The 20,921-nt window shown below is 37.2% G+C and overlaps 3 protein-coding genes across 3 annotated transcripts; 2 read left to right on the top strand and 1 right to left on the bottom strand.

Annotated features, from left to right (window-relative positions):
- Positions 1-3,622: 3,622 nt before the first annotated feature.
- Positions 3,623-5,377, bottom strand: LOC143881267 (DELLA protein RGL1-like). The gene has a single exon (XM_077384254.1). The coding sequence runs from the start codon at positions 5,375-5,377 to the stop codon at positions 3,623-3,625; it is 1,755 nt and encodes a 584-aa protein (XP_077240369.1).
- Positions 5,378-9,861: 4,484 nt separating this feature from the next.
- On the top strand, positions 9,862-16,300 carry LOC143881547 (ubiquitin-conjugating enzyme E2 32-like). The gene is made up of 5 exons (XM_077384662.1): positions 9,862-10,088; positions 11,224-11,355; positions 11,511-11,595; positions 15,398-15,561; positions 15,644-16,300. Exons 1-5 carry the CDS (start codon positions 9,981-9,983, stop codon positions 16,115-16,117), a joined length of 963 nt encoding a protein of 320 aa, XP_077240777.1. The 5' UTR covers positions 9,862-9,980; the 3' UTR covers positions 16,118-16,300.
- A 1,948-nt stretch (positions 16,301-18,248) lies between these two features.
- On the top strand, positions 18,249-20,237 carry LOC143881546 (uncharacterized). Its single transcript, XM_077384661.1, has 3 exons — positions 18,249-18,558; positions 18,712-18,852; positions 19,615-20,237. The coding sequence occupies exons 1-3, from the start codon at positions 18,473-18,475 to the stop codon at positions 20,102-20,104; spliced, it is 717 nt and encodes a 238-aa protein (XP_077240776.1). The 5' UTR covers positions 18,249-18,472; the 3' UTR covers positions 20,105-20,237.
- The last annotated feature ends 684 nt before the right edge of the window (positions 20,238-20,921 follow it).

Below are 20,921 nucleotides of genomic sequence, written 5' to 3'. Positions count from 1 at the left end.
TCTCTTTCAAAAACACCTATTTTTCAAAAGTAAAAAAATTATTTCCAAAACAATATTCAAAACTCTTATTTTGAAAATCTCCAACATGTATGTGTGCATTAGGGCTGCACACGGTTCGGACCGGTTCGGTTTAGGGAGTTTTTTTTAACCGAACCAATCACATCGGTTTGGAGAAAATCCAAACCATAACCAAACCGATCGAGGGGTATAATCGAACCAAACAAAACCGATTTTGACATGTTCGGTTCAAACCAGTTCCCGGTTTATCCGGTACAAATCCAAATCAAGTAGTTAAATACATTTATCTATAAGAAAAAAGGTTTATCTATTCAAATCGACCATCAACGGTGTGCAATGAGACCGGCAAGCTCTCTAAGTAAGCTCTCTCTGCCTTCCCCCTCGCTCTTTCACGAAACAAAAAATGAAAAGACCCCTCCATCTCTAACTCTAATCGAGGGCCTTATAAAGGGGATGATATATCCCCCCTCCTTTTTCTTCTCCTAGACAGCCCCTCTAAGTATTTAGGACTATTCTTTTTACACTTCTAAGGGGTGGTCTAAGGGGAAGGGGTGAATGTATTCTTTACTTTTGAATACAAGGAATTGATATAGACACAGCTCCCTTATTTAAATCACCCATCTTCTCTTTGCAAATGGAAATAACTCACCTTAGATTTGATAATGACACAAAATGAGTACGTCTTTACCTCCATTTCTCGGTTTGGTTCGGTTAATTTTCGGTTTAAAAATCTAAAACCGTGAACCGAACCGATAGGATCAGTTCGGTAAAATTCTAAACCGTGACCGAACCAATGCCGAGAAAAACCTAACCGAACCAAACCAAAAGGCCCGGTTCGGTTCGGTTTATCGGTTTGGCCTGTTTTTTGTGCAGCCCTAGTGTGCATGTCCCTTGCTGTATATCAGAACACTAAAGGACGGTTGGTTTTGGATCTTGAGAATTGATATTGTGTCTGAAATGGATTATTAGACTCAACCTCAGCCCTGTTTACTTTGGATTTTGAGAACCGATTGTAAGTCTAAAAATGATTATTGGACCCAAATTTTATGTCCAATAATCGGTCTTGGACTCACGATGGTTCTCAAAATCCAAAATAAACGGGGCCTACACACAGTTTTGAGTCCAATGAGCAGTTTTGGACTCAAAGTAGATTCTCAAAATCCAAAAAGAATAGGACCATAAGAACATAGAAAACATTGCCACCCTGCGTTAGACATCATGTACACGGATTTTGATCATGTAAAGAGTTATTCCATCTATTCAAACTTTTTGCTAAGTACCTATTAGATTTATTGAGAAGGAGAAGAATAGATGCAATAAAGGGTAAATGGGATCTAATAATGTGTAAATGGCCCATCAAACAAAAACAATAAGCAAGTAAGCTAAGATCCAAAGCAAACAACCACCAAACAAAGAATCAACGCCTTGTTTGGATTTCAGGAAAAAAAATTCCTCAAGATTTTTTTTTATTACCACTAGTTAAAGGGAAATAATAAATTGTAGGGATATCATTATAAATTAAAAGTCCCTGTAAATAAACTTCAATTGCGGTGGTTCAAGTTAATTTTTTCATGTGTAATAAAACAATGAAAAAGCATGAAAATTTAGAAAAGTTTTTCTTTTCCAAACTTTCCAGGAAATTATTACAATCCAAATAGGGCCTCAAGGGACTTGATATGGTTGCATGATGAAGGAAGAGATGTCTATATGGCAATAGTTGAGACTCCATTGATGGACTAGTATGCTCTTAGAAGTACTGTTTTAACTTATTAAAATTTTAGGAAAGGATTTATACTGCGCTGTAGTTGTTTATAGCGCCTCCCATTCGTCACTTTTTGTGGGCCCGCAATGATAAATAGGTTTTATGCACACATGATCTAGAAAGATTGAATAAATCTTTAAGACCGAGTCAAGATGGAGCCACTTCGAATTAAAAAAACTAGTGCATTGAGCCAAGTCCTGACTAGGAAAGTGATGGGCCTAATATCAAGCAAATATCAAACCATTCAGATAGAGAGGAACCATTCAGATAAAGAGAAAGTCAGATACAATAGTCAATAGTCATTGTTCTTATGTTATTGTCATTGTACTTATGTTTTGTCTATGATCTAATCTTATATTGTGTATCTTAACTCTTTAACCACAGTTAGCAAAACGAAAAAAAAAAAGGGATAGGAAAAATTCGAGTTTAACAAGGTATTGGGCCCAAAAAAATAGCGTAGTGAAAAAAAACACAGTAAAAATTTTGCCATTTACAAAATATGTCAGGGTAAAATTGGAAAGTTGATAAAAAAAAAAAATGTGTTTTAAAAGTTTGCCTAAAATTGAGTTTTTTTGGATGTTTAAAATGAAGTTTTGCTAACTATGGTCTTAACCAAGCTGCCTAGATCTTTGGCATGGCTTCTTAAGTGATTGTACTTGATCTTTTGCATGGGTTTGTGGTTACCACTGATAATTTTTATCTTGATTTCTTAGATCTACAGACAGCAATAAAATTATTTTACTTTGATTTGTTCACATCATCAATCAGTCTTTCCCCCAATCATTAGTCAGTAGCCACGGTTAATTAACATTGCATGTGTAGTTTTGTTGCAAATCTCTGGTGTGTAACTTTAAAGTGTTTGTAGATAGCTGCTTTTGTGGTTTCACTTTTGTGGGTTTAGAGTTTCAAGGAAGGGTTTGAATTTGAAATAGAAGAGAAGTAGGAGGAGAAAAGATGGAGCAAACATGTGCAGCTCACACATGTGCATGCTAGACAAAATGACCTTGAACACAAAATTACATTTTTTTCCCTCTATACATCTCTCAAAAATAAAATAAACTAAACAAAATGCGTTTCCAAAACACACTTTAAATTTAGCTTTATCAAATGGATTGCTTCATATCTGAACCTAAATTTTGAGAGAACCTTGAGGAAATTTAAATTAAAGATATCAAAGGCTTCAATTAATCTCAAGCTTGATGAAAACTGATCCTTCATTTAAGTGACGTTCTATGAAATGGGTTAGTTCATGAGCAAGGTAAACTCTGAACGTTTCAGTTATGTAAGCTTTTCACAAGTAATTTCCATACTACTCTTATGGGTTTCCTTTCTGTGAGTCAGTGTCCTACTTTCCTCACGTACAAGGCTAGGCCATTGGTTTTACATAATAGCCTACTGGTTTTATAGCAATTGAAGCATTTTTTCACTACTCATGAAACCATAAGCAAAAGGATGAACTTACCGTACTCCTTTATCACCAGTTGGATAATTCTTGTTATAGAAATGGGTAATGTGATTTATGTTTCATGTTTCCTTCGTTTATGGAGAGAGAGAGAGAGAGAGAGAGAGAGAGAGAGAGAGAGAGAGAGAGAGAGAGAGAGACTTTCATACAATGCTACCCAATTTTTACAAAATAGAGGGATAAAGAAACAGATTCCATTAGGAATTGAAATTATGCTAATATCAGCTGATAATACAACAAAATAGTAGGAACCGGGCAACCCACCAAACCATATGCTTCATATAATGATGCTTATGGTTTCCAGCTAATCTAAAGATCAGCATATAATTTTCTAACATTTCATGATATTCTCATCTGATGGGAAACAAACCCAACATCTCTCACTGTAATTTCCAAGCAGAAACAAAAAGCAGGGGGGTTCCCTTCCACCCAATAGTGAAGCATTTCCCATTCATATCAAGGGTCCAAGAACTGGCAAAATCAAACTCCTTAACAATCAGGTCAGCCTGATACAAGGATAACTGACTCAGTTCAATTTCTTCAAATCCGGACCTCGTGAAGAATGACCTCCACACATCGATCCTAACATTCCTTATTATCCTCTCACTTCCCTCAGTCGCCAAAATACACCGAATTGCTTGAGAAAAGAGGTTTGTTTCCATAGCCATCCTATCACAGTCATTTCTATCCATATATGTGTCAAAGCAGTCGAACCACGCGCTATAATAGAAGAGAGCATCGACGAATCGGTTAAGAAATGAAGGAGAGTTATGGTTGGCTTCAACTTCTGTGACTATCATTATACATGGGTTGAGTCTCCTTATCACTTTCATAAGGTTTTCTAAACAATCAGGCCTAACAATCATGGTCTTCAATATCGCCGAAGCATAGACGCCAACTGTTTCATTGGCATCTAACTCAAATAGCTCTTCATTGAGATCTTTCATGTCAGATACTATCACTGCCTTGAAAATAAATGGTAAATTTAGAGTTTGAGCAAAACTTTCGAGCCACTTACCTGTCTCCACAACCTTCTCCTCCGATATTCCGACCGCACTTATCTTGAGAAGCTCAACAGGACAAGTGAATCTCACTGCAAGAGCATGCATCAAAATAGTCCATTGCACCCCTGTCCTTGGTTCAAGATCAATCAAATGGATCCTTCTTTCTGTAGCCACAGTGTCTAGAATAGCCTGAATTTCTGTGAATTGCATGACTTGTGAAAATGGCAGAATTCTGTGGCATGACAGAAGTATTGGCTTGGGATTACTAACCATTTCTTCAACAGCTTCTCCCCATTTACCATTTTCCATCGATCCCTTGGATGAAACTCTTCCTGTTTCTCTTTCAAACCTTTTCCACAAGGCATCTGCGAAATGGTAAACAATTCTCTGAACTGGGTTTCCGATACTGGAAGCCAAGTAATCACACTGCATAAGCAATTTGCTCGCTCGGTCATACTGTTGGTTGCCTAACTTCTCGGCCGAAGCTAGAAGAACACGGACAAGCTCCACGTCTTTACTTTCCTCATCCGAGAGGCTTGAGAGCATGGAGCCGAAATGGTGTCCAAGCATCATCAAATGATCATCCTCCTTTCGGACTGAGAGTTGGATGTAATGGGTGCCCGCGATGCGCATGATTTCTTCTGTCGATAATTGTCTGTCTTCTAAAGTAGGATTTGTTTTGCTGCATGGTTTTTTTAGGTTTTCTCCATTCAATCTCTTATACCCAGATCCATAGCTGTTTAAAATCCCTAAAGATGATAAGGATTTTGAACAACCCTTTGCTTTCTTGGGTTCAACTAGCATTGGATCTTCAGTAATCAATGAGCTCTGATTACATTCTAGGCTTGCAGCAAGGTCTGAGGGCTCTTGAAATGTTAGCTTTTCTGCAGGAACCATATCGTAATCCATATAATCACACATGGTAAACTCTGGAAATACTTGATCCTCTTTAGATGGGATGAGTCCTTTCTGAAAAGAGTTTTCTTGATACAAACTATAATCAGAACATAGATAATCAGTGTCCCAAATGTTTCCTGTCTCGAAAAAACTCTGCTTCCTTCTCTGCTCTTCTCCCTCTCTTCTGAATCCACCGCAATGAAATTCCCCGAAAGAGAACATAGTATTCTCCATAGCAAAGAGGAAACTACCCAAGAGATCTGCGTTATATCAGAGAATTCAGATGTCTCGATTCAACAGGGCATCGTTACGCTTAACTGACATTTTCAGAACAAATGGAGAGGAAATCATTGTTGGATTTCAGATTTGAGGTAATTCATAGTATAGTAGACTGAGTCATTTATTAAGTAACAAAAGACTACAGGAATGTCACTATATGAGGAAATCTACAAGGAATTAATGATAGTATGATACTATACAATAAGGAAAGGCATGGATGGAAGGCCAGGTGGAGTTCAACAGCCATAATCTAGTTGTCTATATTGATGCATTTATCTTAATATTTCATAAGAACTTCAGCCAATAGCTCCAGTACAAACAATGAAACATAAAACTTCAAATAAGTTAAAAACAAGAAGACATAACAAACAACAAAAAGCACAGAATTTGTACTCACTAGAAGACAGATGAAAGAGAATAATACATAAGAAGAAGGGAACAGGAAAAAACCACAAAATTCCTGTAGATTCCAGCTAAAGAGACTTGATCCTAGACAAGAGATGAGAAAAACAAGGATTTTTCTTTATTGGGTCTTTGAAAAAAGATTAGAATATGATGGATTTGCGAATTTTCAGTCATTTATCTCCAGTTTTCCGGAGACCCATTTTATATGAAGCCTAATGAATTTGTTAAAGTTGAACAAAATACAGAACGTGTCCTCACTTGCGGATAGATGAAAGGGAATAATGCATAAGAAAAAGGGAACAGGAAACAAACATATAAGTAATAATCTTGTAATCCAGCCAAATAGACTTGAATCCTGACAAAAGATGAATAAAACAAGGCTATTTCTTTGATGGAGTTTCTGCAAAATATTTAGAATATGATGGATTTACACATTTTCAATCATTTATATATTGCTTGCAAAAGTCCCATTTGTTATGGTGCCCAACAATAAACTTGCCTAAAGTTTATCACAATACAAAAATTTCATTAAAATTAAGTGGGCCTGCAAAATAATTTTATAATTAGAAAAAAAAAAAAAAAAAATAGATGAAGGGAGGGTAGACAAAAGAGTCCTTGAATGGTTGAAAGTGCATTCTTCCCCACATTAAATCGTTATGGCTGCAGGAATTCAGAAGAAATTGAAGAACTAGATATCACTCATTTCATGTATCTCAACATCAGACCTGGAGTAACACTCCTAAACTATCAAAAAATCCAATTGAAAGAAACACTCCTAGGAGTCCTAGCCTATCAAAATCAAAAAAGAAAAAAAAAAGACAAATGTCCATTTACAATGGCCATTTGATAACTCCAAAGAAGCCGGGTATTGCTGTTAGTTTCTTCAAAAAATTAAAATGTTTTGCTGTGTAAAATCCTACCAAATCGATAGTCTAAGTTAAAACAACCATACACTAATTGCAACATCGCAGCACACAAAGAGCACACACATGATTTAACTGTTTCAGCACAAAGGATATAACTTACGTCCAGGGACGATCCCGAGAAGATTTTACTAAGGTCCTGTTCATTTTAGTTTGTGACAACCGACTGTGGGCCTAAACCGATTATTGGATTCCAAATTATGTTTAATTTGGTGTCCGATAACCGGTTTGTGATCCACAATCGGTTGCAACAATCTAAAACGAACAGGGCCTAAGCAAGAAAGAAAACACAGATTACAATAAGTTCCTCAATTAATCTAAACTAGACCAATTTCCAAACCATTTCCTTGTGTTTAATTTGGTGTCCAATAATCAGTTTAGTCCCACAGTCAGTTGCAACAATCTAAAACGAACAGGGCCTGACCAAGAAAGAAAATACAGATTACAATAAGTTCCTCAATCAATCTAAACTAGATCGATCTCCAAACATTTCCCTGTAACTCTTTTAAAAAACCCTCATTGCTCTCCTCTTGTTGTCCCCACAAGAGTAACTTCTCCCTTCTAACCTCTCTTCCAAGAAATAAACCTCTTTTCCTTTCTTTCTCTTCTATCTTTCGCCCAATTACTGGGTTGCATCATTTGGGTGTTCAAAAACGTACGCTAAGAATCAATGATTAATGATGGGAATCATAAAAGGTAACCACAAGAGTGCCTTTTTGTTCGTTATCATTACATAGTGAGTGTCCTAGTTGGGAGTTTTTCCTATTACAGGTTCCATATATGCATGGGGATACATTGGACAGGCTCGTTTTCAGTCCAATTCACTATATCTCTTGGTTGGCCCTTGTTCAAAGACTTAATATTGCCTCTTAACAGTACGGGATTCCATTCTATATACCCAAGGAGTACGGGACTAGTATTGCTTCCGTCGTTGGACCTTCTTATTGGGTTCTCTGTCCAGGGTTTGAAGGGTAGTATCCATGCATGAAAATGCGAAATGCAAGGCATAAAGTGAGTGTGAGCACATTGTATTAATAAGGTGTGCCCAAGGCATTTAGAATGATGAAAAAAGATCTTTGGTATGATTAGAAGATGAAAATAAGATCATAGAATTCGTTGCAATAGAACAAATAAGCACAAGTAGTTAAAGATGAAAGTAACTATGTGAGCTAAGAAAGAAACAGAGATGTTAATTTCAATATAACCATAGTTTTAAAATAAAACATCTCAAGTTGTCAAATCCTCAACAGTGTCGTCATTGTGGATACTCGCTTCTGAAGGTGCAGAGGACCGACCGTGCACTTCCAGTTTCGTTGATTTATATTGCTTGCGAGTCGCCTTTTGTCATTAGAGCATTCCTCCTTAGGGTTGGGCCAAAACCAGATCCTTTGATGAACATTTAGGGGCCGTTTTGGATGCACGGATTTTAGAAACCAGGTTTTAGTTTTAAAATAGTGTAAAAGAGGGTTCATGATCAAGCTATTGTATGTTGTTCTGACAGCGTTTCTTAGATTTTAAGTAAGAAATCCAGGTTTTAGAAATCTCGCTCTCATCCTGAGATTTCTAAAATCTGGAACCATGGGATGATCTGCTACTCTCTTGCTGACGGAAAGAAAGGCGAGAAACCAGAAAACGACAGGTGGTCAGCTTATTCTCTTATCTCTCGTCTATAATTTTGAAGAAATCCTATATCCAAACAGCCCCTTAGAGTCACCACCTAGGTTAGGGCCCTATTGATGCAAAACCGTAGCAAAAGCTCTTGTACCAAAGCGCATGGTGATTTGTAGGAGAAGCTTTGATCCTAATAGATGTACATACAGTGTAGGTTCTTAGGAAAATGGGTTGAAAAGGGATGTGGAAATTTTGGAATGAGGTAACTATGTGAGCTAAGAAAGCAAAAGGGATCCATTAGTGGTGAATATAAGACAAAAAACCCCCACACTGGTAAAAGGGATCCATATTACAGTAGGCGTATTTTCTCAATTCAAAAAACCCCCCACACTAATAAAAAAAGCAGTGCTGCCATATTGATGAATGATCCAAACCATTTATTTCTTGGGTTCCATCTTCATCTCCATCAGATGATCCTAACCATCCGATCTGTAAAAGTTTAAAATGCACGATGCACAATGATCTAGCCCTTTGTAAAGGTTTAAAATATACGGCCGGTATAGAAACCTCTCCGGATCGATCCAAGAGAGATCATGTTTCGGACACGGTCACACGGGCTATTTAAGTAGAAGCCCACCAAATGAATGATCTGGATCATCCAATAATGTGGGACCCACTATTTTAATTACATGAATGTACCCGCGGACAAGAGATAAAAACTCCAAGCTCCTTTCTCTCGTTTTTCTAACAAAACCACTGAGTTTTTATATGATGAAAGGCCTTACAGTCTATTATTTTTCAAAAAGTACCGTACGGCCATCACTCTAAGATTATCTAAACTGTACATAAGATGGGACACAACCTATTTAAGTTGTGCCCAAAAGATAATTTCCATAGGTTGATCCTAACCCTTCGATCTATAGAGGGACTGCACATTAAAAGGCTGATCCTAACCCTCTATAGATCGGATGGTTAGGATCAACCTATGGAAATTATTTTTGGGGCACAACCTATTTAGGTTGTCTCCCATCTTATGGGCGGTTTGGATCATCTTAGAGTGTGTGCGTCGTATGGTACTTTCTGAAAAATAATGGACTATAAGGCCTTGCATCATATAAAAACTCAGAAAACCACTACCAATGGTGTAAGCCCTTATAGTACCATATTTTTCAAAAAGTATTATACGAACCACATGATAGGGTGATCCGAACTGTCCATGTGATGGAACACAACTTAAATAGGTTGTTCCCCAAAAACTCATTTCAATAGGATGATCCCAACCCTCCGATCTGTAGAGGTATCCATAATACGGTTTGGATCATCCTATCGTCTGGCCAGTACAGTACTTTTTGAAGAATACAGGACTCTAGAAAATTGGCAAGTATGTTATCCACGTCACTACTAAACTTACGTACATCTCACCAATAAAAAACTGACACGTATGATATCTCGTCACTCCTAAACCGCGTCGGAAATTCCACTCGTTCCTCTTCAACTCAGCAGAAACGGGTCATCTTCAAAAGTCGCCACGTCAACCCTTTGTTTTCCCCTCAAATTCTAATAAGAATCCCTAGCTTTTTTCCCTGCAAATCCTCCTTTCCCTTTCCTGATTTTTGGCCATGGCGGAGAAGTACAATCTTAAGAATCCGGCAGTAAAGAGGATTCTTCAGGAAGTGAAGGAGATGCAATCAAATCCCTCTGAAGATTTCATGAGTCTTCCCCTTGAGGTAACTAAATCGCATCATTTTTCTTTTTTTTTTGAGTTTTTCATTCATGTTTTTTTTTCTTGTCTCCATTGAAGCTTTATGTGATTCCTAGTAATTTGATGAGAATAAGAGGGGTTTTTTTTTTTTTTTTTCATCTGTATGTGTTGGAATGGTGGGGCTTTTATTTGGGATTTGATCTGGGTTTCTGTGTCTTTGTTGAAATTTATGATTAAGATCAGATTTTGGTAACAAAATTTGGTTTTTGTTATGAGATGGGTGTGATTGGATTGTACAATTTATTATGATTTGTGGCTTTGTTTTCTTGGTTTGTTTGAGAAACGGCTGAGGTGAAAAATGGAGGACCTAACCAATATGCCAAAAGCCCCAAAGATGGTGGCGGGCTGGCTGATACCAAATATTAGGAAAATATTTGGTATCAGCCAAATGTTCAAGAACGTGACATGGTGGTGGCTTCTCTGATACCAAATATTAGGAACCTAACCAATATGCCAAAAGGCCCAAAGATGATGCAATGTGTTAGATTTTAGCCTTTAATACCTATCCCATGCCAAGTTGGGTCCCACCTAGCCCATCCTAGGTGGACCCACACTTAGGACGGTAACAAATTCATATACCAAACAAATGTTGTTATTCACATAAGAATTCGTAAGTGATGCAATAGGAGTGAAGTTCAACATGAACTATGCATTTCTCATGTGGACGTGTTGCTGCCCAAAAATCAAACTGATTGAACAACTCTTATTGTTTGATTGGCCCCTTGCAAATGGACTTTAAAAGTAAAATTGGGCAATTGTCAACATTCAACCAATAAAAATACATTCAAATTATAAATTTCTCATTTTATTGTGTTGCTCCTCGGGAATGGCCCGTTAGGGAGGTCTGGAACCTTTCCCATAGCCTTAAACAATTTCGTTAGTCTTGATTTGGTGGGACATAGTAATGGGTCTTCCGTGAGCTCGTGTTATGGAAGGCGAGGTACATCTGTTGTATGACTCTCTTAATTATTCTTCTATTGATGCCACTTGTCAGATCTGGCTGTCATTTTGTCCATGTTCCTAATTTGGTGGATGCTCAACATTCACATGTGCATTCACTTACTCAATATTTATGTTCTTCCTCTTTTCAATGTGGTTAGGAAAATATATTTGAATTGCAATTTGCAATCAGAGGCCCTCGTGATACTGAGTTTGAAGGAGGAATCTTTCATGGACGGATCCAGCTGCCCGCAGAATATCCATTTAAGCCTCCTGCATTTATGTTATTGACGGTAATGAGCAATATCGTGAGGAACTCATGATGGATATAACTATTCCAATTGTTTGCTTTGAAATTATGGAATCTATTTTGTGATTTACCTGTCACTTTTAGTTTTCTTCTCCTCTTTTTGACATGCTTATCAAGTTCTCTTGTGGCTCTTTTCAGCCAAATGGCCGTTTTGAAACTCAAACCAAGATATGCTTAAGTATATCAAATCATCACCCTGAACATTGGCAGCCATCATGGAGTGGTAAGATTCTAGATTGCTATATTGACATGTTTACTATGAGCAGTAATGGCAATAGTTATGATACTACCTCTTTTCCATTATATAAAGTTTCTATTCATTTTTTTGAGGTTTGTCTTGTAAATTTTACCTGAAAGTTGTAGCTTATAGCATGTTCGCTCAACTAGTAAATTATTCACTAGTAATTGTTTTCGGATTTCTAAATGGGTTAAGCCTGAAACTCAATAGATAAAGAAAGCCACCTGCATCCTTGCATTTTATTCAGAAATTTATCGCTGAATATCTTTGCAGATATTCTACTGATGACTCTTAAAAAAGATATGTGTTGCCTTACATTTATTTTTCTTGGAATGTGGCAAGAAGCTACTAGTTGCTTTGTGTCCTCCAAAAAATTTGAATCTTAGGTGATTTATGGTAGTCAAATAGTTACATTCGGCAATCAAGGGGGAAAGGGTTGTTGATTTGAAAGTACTTCGCAACCCTTGGAGATGTATGATGATATCTACCATTCTATCGAGCCGTTGGCAGTAATGTATCATTTAATCATATATACTTGGCTGCTTTAGTCCACCCAGTTTTCCTGTTGTGCTAAAGGGTTCTTCTGATGTGATCCAATCTCCAGCTTGAGCTTACGTGATTGCGATGCATAAATATTTTTGTTTCCTCACAGGGTGACCCACTAAACTTCCAATGTGTTCTGCAATTTTAGGATCTGCTTATTTTAGAATTTAGTTTCTGGACGGGTCGTTCACTTTGTTTTTTTTTTTTTTTTTGAATGGTAAAAATTTCTTTAAAGAATGGGGACTGAGATGGTCAAGTACAAAAAGGAACGCCAGTAGCGTTAAAAATTACATAAAATCAAGGAGGAAGAAAATCATAATGCTCTAAACCCTCCAACTGAATCCCTCTTCTAGCTACACCATCCGCTTCCCCGTTTGCCAATCTTCTAACGTGGCGAAAAGTAATAGCTGAGGAACCAACTATATCCTGTATTTCCTCACAGAGATGAGCAAATCGCCACAGAAAGATTTGAGAACCACATAGCCAACGAATAACATTGCTAGAGTCTCCCTCCACCACCACCTTGTTGAGATCCACACCCAGAATAGCAACTTCATTGGACTGACTTGTTTGAAACCCCCTAGCTTTCAGAGAGGTAGGCTAAGCGCCCCAGCTCCCTTGACCCCTTAAGTTTGCCTTTCTTCGTGCTTGTCACAACCTGTTCCTGGGCGTCGATTTCCTTCATCATCTTGCACGCTTGAAGTTCGTTTCCCTCCAGAGCAATCCCTAATTCCATTCCCATTGCTCGCACAGTCTCTTGTTCCGAGTCTATGGCTATAAAAAAAATTCTTTTTATGTGTCTTGTAGCTATTGATTGACGCATTTTGTCAACTGACAAGTCCAATGTAGAAGACATACATAATTAGACGAGTTTTTTTTTTTTTTTTAATTAAATTAGACTAGGTTGCTACTTGCTAAATAATATAATTAGAATAGGTTGCTAAATACCAAGATATGAGACTAATCACATGGATGCATTGGTGCATGTATGGGATGATGTATGACATAGTAGGGTTATATTCATGCATTTGTGATGTATCGTGTACTGTGTAGTGAATAAGATATCAGCATATGCAAGGGGTTGGGCATGCAGCTCAATGGTTGAGGCTTGGTTTCTCAACCTTGAGGTCTCAGGTTCAATCCCAGATTACCTATAATAAAAAAAGTTATCTGCATATGCATACATAACTACCTATACATCATACGAGTATATTTTGGAGCACCAAACAATTCATAGTCTGTTCATTATTCAGTGGTTTCCAGACTATACGAGCATGGTGCTAAAGAAATACTTTTTCTCTGTTTTCTAGCTGTTGATTGAACACCTTTTTCAATTGACAAGACCAATGAAGAAAACATCTAGAATTAGAGTAAGTTGCTAAAAATGGTAGGACAGGATTAATCCCATGGATGCATGTAATCTATCTACACATCCATGGGTTATATGCTTTCATTTAGCGATGTATGTTGTATCTTTTGTTGCAAATAATCTATTGTTGCAAATAATCTATCTACACATGCTTACATTGTTACATTCTTACATATACAAAGTACGAGTATATTTTGGGCCGCCAAATAGTTCATAGTCTTTTCATTATTCATTGGTTTCCAGACTAATCCGATTATGGTGCTAAAGAAATGCTTTTTCTGTGTCTTCTAGCTGTTGCTTGACACAACATTGTCAACTGACAAGACCTATGAAGAGATGTAAAATTCCATATACAAAATATGAGTACATGTTATAAATGGGTGTGATAGAAATATAGAAATATATATACAAAATATGAGTATATGATATAATTGGGGTCTGATCAGTGATGCTGGCATTGCGAAAATGAGTGTATTGCATGCAGGAGGCATATTACAGTGTGCAGATGAGATGCATGGGCGCCAATTACCCTTTTTTTAAGAATCATATTAAGCTCTTGTTAGCATTCTTGGTTTGCAGCCATTATACCCCTGATATGCAACTCAGATGCTCATGTGTTGGCATACAACATTGAGGAACCAGTAGAACCTGTTTTGGGTACCTTAGATGAGGGGTTATTTTGTTGATTGTTTTTTGGAAAAACTAAAAACTTATTTAAATGACTAATTATATGATGTCAGAGCAGATGAACTCGTATTCAAGGTAGTGCCCTTGATATTTGATCCAACAGCAGTACAGTTTTTAAGAGGCTGCTGTTGGATCACATATCAAGGGCGGTACTTCCGTCGTACCTTCAATTCATGTTTGTCTGCTCGGACATCATAATTGTTCTTCAATGAGAAGCCTCACTTCTTCCATTCAAATAAAAAACTGTGCCTCCTGAGCCTCCTCTTTATGCACACCCTGCACAAGGTTCATTTTATACAGTGAGAATTAAACTTAATTTCTTGACGTGTTGATAATTAAACCTAATTTCTACAAGATTAACCATCTTGATTACACATGCATGTCCCATGTGCATGGTTTTAGATTTTCACTGAAATCGACACGAACTACCAAAATGTTTCTTTTTTATACCCATCGAGATGCATTTTGAAATAGAAATGCATAATAAAACCAAAACCGTTAGTCTATTAATGATATACTATACCAATATTTGTTATGTAGCTACATCTTTGTAAATTGCATGCAAAATGTAGTATCTATATTATGTAATTTATATGAATTACACGGGAAATGTGGTGTGCACTGAATTATCGGACATGTGTGAGGGTGCATGTTACTAGGTGTTCGATGTTAAACCATTATGAATGGTTTCTTTTTCTTATGTGATGGTTTCTGAATGTGTATTTGTGCTTGTTATTGCAGCTTCTAAAGTTTCATCTTGAATGTACATCATCTGCATATTTTTCAGTAGGTTTCCATGATTTTACAGGACTTTACCGAAATTTTCATCCGAATGACAAGTTTCCATTTCTGTCACAACCAAAACACATACCAAAATCGAAATATGTGGCCCAAAAATTTTATCTTGACATTGACTGTCCACCTAGTCGGACTCTATTGCAAATTATGAACCATTAAACACACACTGAATCAGAAACTAGGTATAGCTCTGAGATCTAGTTTTGTTACATTTGTACTCTTAGTTCTACAATCTCAACTAGGATGTCTTACAGTTGACAACTTAACATAGAGCTGGTTAGTGAGAAATATTTGATACTTAGTTGTCAATTCCAGAAATTTTTCCTCAGGCAGGAGAATTCAATTACCAGAATTTTTTCTCTCGGCTGATGTATCATATTCTATATGCAGTACGTACGGCCTTGGTAGCACTAATTGCATTCATGCCCACCAATCCCGATGGAGCTTATGGTTCTCTAGATTATAAGAAAGAAGAGAGACAGGCACTTGCTATTAAATCACGAGAAGCTGCCCCCAAATTCGGCACACCTGAACGCCAAAAGCTGATGGACGAGGTTCATGTCACTCTTAATTATTATTATTTGGGTATCTGGGATTTTAGTCTCTTTACAATTTACCAAGCTTCTGATCCTGCAGATTCACCAATACATGCTAAGCAAGGCACCCTCTGTTCCCCAACTTTCCCATACAACAACTGATGAAATCTCAAACAATAGGGAACTCTCCCATACAACAACTGATGAAATCTCAAACAATAGAGACGGCGAAGCACAAATCAATCCAGAAAATACTGACGTTTTAGCAGCAAATGAAGAGCACTCGGACTCGGAATCAGAGGGGAGGATTGTGGAAAATGTGCGTGAAGTTCGACAGGATGCAAATGCGGGTCCCTTGAGAGTCAGCTTTAGTGCAGGATTCAAGTTGTCAAGACGAATTCCAGCTGGCGAGCAAGGCGAGGAGGAACAAAGCTCCGAGATTAGAGTTCGAAAACCCGTAGATGATCGCTTGTTTACATGGGCAGCTGTTGGGTTAACTGTTGCCATTGTGGTTCTATTATTGAATAAGTTCTTGAAAGCCAATGGATATGCTGGTTATATGGATGGATTGTAGATAAAGAGAAAAAACCATGGAGAGATTGGATTGATGTCTTTTTTAGCTGTGTTACAGATTTAAATAGTATGATTTGAAAACCATTTTCTACTGTTGATTTCTTGCTGAAGGGATGTGTAATATATTATTCTGAGACCTATCCTAACTATTATTTGGAATTTAGACACAAGTACATTGGTTCTATATTTCTTGGTCTTAGTATAGGCCATTGCTTGCATAGCTCAAACGGGTCCCATTTCTGTTATTTCCTTAGTACTCAGCGACTGCAAGCCTCTTGGGGCCATTGAAAAAAAAGTAGCAATGGATAAATTTTTATCTTTTAGTGCAAAGGGCCCCTCAAGGGCCTCATACTCTCATAGCCCATGACACAGAAAATGCGTTGAAGTCCTAAATAATGAGTGGAGAAGCATGGTGTTCAAACCATGCCCCATGGTGCACACATGCACTATTCTTTTTTTCTCTAGTAGCCCCTATTTGTTTTGGATTTTTATAACCGAAAACTGATTACTGGACTCAAAATTGATTAGTTTAGGGGGGCTGATATCCGCACTACCATATCTAGATAATGTCAGTCAGGGCTTACTTTCTTTTATACCTTTTTCAATTAGCTTTTCGCGGCCGTTACAATAATACTCAACATGCTATTAACTTCCAATCATAAAAATTTAAAACAAAGCACGTAGTCGTGCCATTATCAATATATGGTAGTGGGCTGATATCAGTCCCCACGCCATTGGATAAACTAGTTAATGACGTGTTGAAAGCCGCACCAATAGACACCCGACAAGTGTCACGCCTCTTTCATTCCTTTGATCTGTCTAATGCCACGTGGAGCCTTAAGATGATGATACATGGACATTATCTTGCCACTATATGGAGTGATTTTACATGCATCTTTGGTATTGGATGCCCAATGAAATTTCGTTTTCTAGAAGCTTGACTTGATAACTTGTGTGTGAAAACAAGAATCCTATCGTGCATTGTTCATTGCACTAAAGGACGAAAGGTTACAGCTAAGTTCATTTGAATGATCCAAAAAGCAAAAAGGAAAGCAAGGCATCCCTTTCACTGTAGGGATTTAAAGAGAAGGTTATGTACTCTGAGGGAGTTCCTTAATAAAATCTTCGATCACTTGTACTCCTTCCAAATCTCACTGCTGCAATCAATGGGATCTTTTATCTTTAAGCACGACTAAGTGCATGCCTAGAAATTCAACTTCGGATGTGACTTCTGAACTCCCAAGACTACTGCAAGTTGCTAGATTTTATGGTTTAGGATTTATGTTCCCCCTTTTGTAAAGAGATTAACTAGATGAACAATCTCATCTTGATGAGCGAAAATGACCATAATTGAATGCATACTTAGCAAATGTGCTTAGTAATCAGGATTATTGATCTGATCAGCCATCATATGGTGACCTAATTGATCCAAGCCTGGTGCTAGTGCTGAAGGGAGAGCTCATTTGCAAGATCGGACGGTTGGGAAACATCCTTTGGAAATGATTTTTGGGGCACAAACTATTTACGTTGTGGCCCATCAAATAGGGCCGTTTGGATCATCCTATGGTCTGGGCTGTACAGTTTATTTTGAAAAATACAGGGTGAATTCATCATAGAAGGATGTGAATTTATCAACACCCTAAAAAGGATGAAAGTTTGAATAAATTACGTATTCTAACAGTATTTAGAGTGTCCCATCAGATGGAAGGCAATCAGTTAGACGGGTATGCACCCAATTGAGGGCGCACTTGATATATATATCTCGAGTATAGAGAAATGATATTCCCACCCTCTTTTCCAGCATTTTTATCCCCATTTTGTTTGGCTTAAATGACTTCATTGGAATGAAAAATAAGTTTTCCAGAAAAAGACAAACAGATGATTGTGGTGGAAATATCATTTCTCTATAACATTATACATTATACTACTACTACACAATTCAGTCAATGTGGTGAAGTATTTGGTTACAAAATCCTGATTTTTCTACGTATCCAAGGTGTATCACATGCACCATGAGAGCTCACATAACAAACGTGAGTTCCAACATTCCACTCGTTAGAAAAGTAAACGCGTGATATTATGAAGAGAGAGAGAGAGAGAGAGAGAGAGAGAGAGAGGGAGAGAGAGATTGGTGGGTGGTTGGTGGTTTCTTTGTTATATTAATGAGAGAAAAGCAACTTGCCTTATCTCTTCATATTCTTAACGAAAGTATTCAAATCCGTTTATCAATCACCTCTGCAGCCTCATCACTTTATATCTCTTCACCTCCAAAACCCTCTCTTTATTTTTATTCTGAGGTAAGCTCTGCTAAAAAAATTGACAGAAAAGAAGAAACAAAAGACGCCCACCAGTTAGAATGGATTATTCTCACCATAAAACCAAAGATTTCAATTATTCAGAACAGCCTAAGACTAAGATGGAAAATCAAGTTTCCAAGAAAAGGTGGTTGGTGTTTTTTTTTTTTGCTTTGTACTTTTCTAGAAATTTAATTTTGAAGCAGTCTTTTGTTTCTTTGGAACAGTTTTAAAAGGTCTGTGGGTGCTCTAATTTTTTTATTTTTTTTATATTTATATATGTGAACTTCATGTTGTGTAGGAAAGTGGTTCAGAAAACTGTAGTGACAGTGAGGATTGAAGCAAATATTGGGAGATCACAGAAGGGTGAAGGGCCACCTTCTGATTTCTGGTCTTGGAGAAAATATGGGCAAAAGCCTATCAAAGGATCTCCTCATCCAAGGTAGTTTATTTTCATGGAACCTCGTCATGAAAAACGTTCTTGATTTGATAATTTTTTTATATTATCCTTTCGAATTTTACTATCAAACTCTAAGAAAAAAAACTACTTCATCATTCTATTCTTGTTTAAATGATTTGTTGCTGAAAATCACATTCTAAATTTTTTATCTTTATCAAACTTCTTCTTAGCAAGGTGATGATTAAGTGGGAAACACCCAAGCTTTCTGATCTTTCCAGCATAAATACACTTTTGAAAACAATATAATCTTCCAATCTATTTATTTTAACTTGTTTTGGGTTGTTTGTATTACTTTTCCTTTTGGTTTGTACCATCAAGAATCCCATGAGAACAATTTGATAGTAGGGTTTGTCTTTGCCTTCTTTTCTAGTAGACATGATTCAATAAAACACCTAAATTCAACATGTAAGAAGATTGGCTAATAGCGAGGCCGAAAGGTGAGCTAGGAAGGGTGTACTGCTTCTACGTCAGAATTGGAAATCTTTGATTTCCTCCCCCCTTAATATGTTAATATGTTGTTGTTTTGTGTAGCTTTCTTCTTTATTGTTGTTTGTATTGCTTGGATGTTCTCGATTGCCACCGGTGTTTCCCGTGTTTCCTTTCTCTATTAATTCAATCTGTTGCCATTCAAAAAAAAAAAACCTAAATTCTAGATGAAGATTTCAAGTCCTCTCTCTAACTCTGTCCACTAATATTAAGCCCAATGAAATAATCTTTTTATTTCCTTTTATTTTCCATTTCCAGGGGATATTATAGGTGCAGCACCTCAAAGGGTTGTTCAGCCAAAAAGCAAGTTGAGAGATGCAGAACAGATTCTTCAATGCTCATAATCACTTACACCTCTACCCATAACCATCCAGGTCCTGATCCTCACACCAACCCTATAAAAAAACCTCTAAATAACCTACTAATTGAAAACCTATCCACCATGCCAGAACAACCCATAATCAATGAAGAAGATTTCAGTGAGAATTTCTACTTACAATCTACCAACAACAGCTCCCAAGACATCAGCCAAGAAAACCCTTCTACCATACTAGAAAAAACCCATGACCCCTTGAACCTCCTCTTTAATGAAGAGCCCCTTTCTTACCCCCATATCATGACTTTCTCAACACCCAAACCAGAAGAAAATGATTTCTTTGATGAGCTTGAAGAGCTACCCATCTTCTCATCTGTTACAAGCTTGATGAGAAGCAGCTTCCTTGATGAAAGGATCCTTGTTTTCCCCTAATAGAATAGTCTGTACATGCAAGAAAATGTTCATACCAGTAGTAGTTCTTTTCTTTTCTTTTTCTCCTGAACTTACTGTTGATGTATAAATGATTAAATAACAACATCTCTAACATCTTAAGCTTTTGGAGTAATTGGTTGTTTCACATGTAATCAGAGCAAATGGGTGAGGGCAAAACACAGCACCACCTTTATATGGCTAACCCAAAAGAGGGGTCACATGTGCCATGTGTACGGCCAACCCAAAAAAGAGGGGCCACGAGGAGTGTTGAAGTATAAATGATTAATAACACCGCTCTCTTAACAGCTTAAGCTTTTGGAGTAAATTGGTTGTTTCACACTTACCACTTGTTTAGGATAAAATAAAGGCTTCAAAAAGTAGAGGAGATGTTATTGGTTGCACTGTTTCTTCTTAAACATATGATTAAATGCTTTTGCATGATGGGAAATCCACAGATTCAAAAAAGGTGAGATGAGAGATAAAGTTGGAGTGTTTTTCTGCATATATTAAAAGATTCCACGAGTTTCACGATGAGGAAGCTGTTTTGGGGATGATGCTTCTTCTCTTTTTTTCTGTTTGCCTAATGATATTGGCACTACCATGATTTCATAATTGCACCAACTCATCTTGTCTTTTATTATTTAGACAGCTGTCAAAGGTTATTACAGCTCCTAAAAAGCTCTGAAGCCAATTAAAAAGAAAAGACAATCTGAGTTTGTGCAATTATTAAAACATGATAGTGCTAATATCATTAGCCTTCTTTTTTACTTAATTGGTTGTAATTCAATTCTAGGATCTCTCCACATAAAAAACCAAA

This window comes from Tasmannia lanceolata, unplaced genomic scaffold, assembly GCF_043159265.1.
Source record: "Tasmannia lanceolata isolate RefF3 unplaced genomic scaffold, GAP_Taslan_0.1 ptg000007l, whole genome shotgun sequence".
NCBI lineage: Eukaryota > Viridiplantae > Streptophyta > Magnoliopsida > Canellales > Winteraceae > Tasmannia > Tasmannia lanceolata.
Note: the sequence above shows the minus strand (reverse complement) of the source record. Positions and strands in the feature narration are given on the sequence as shown.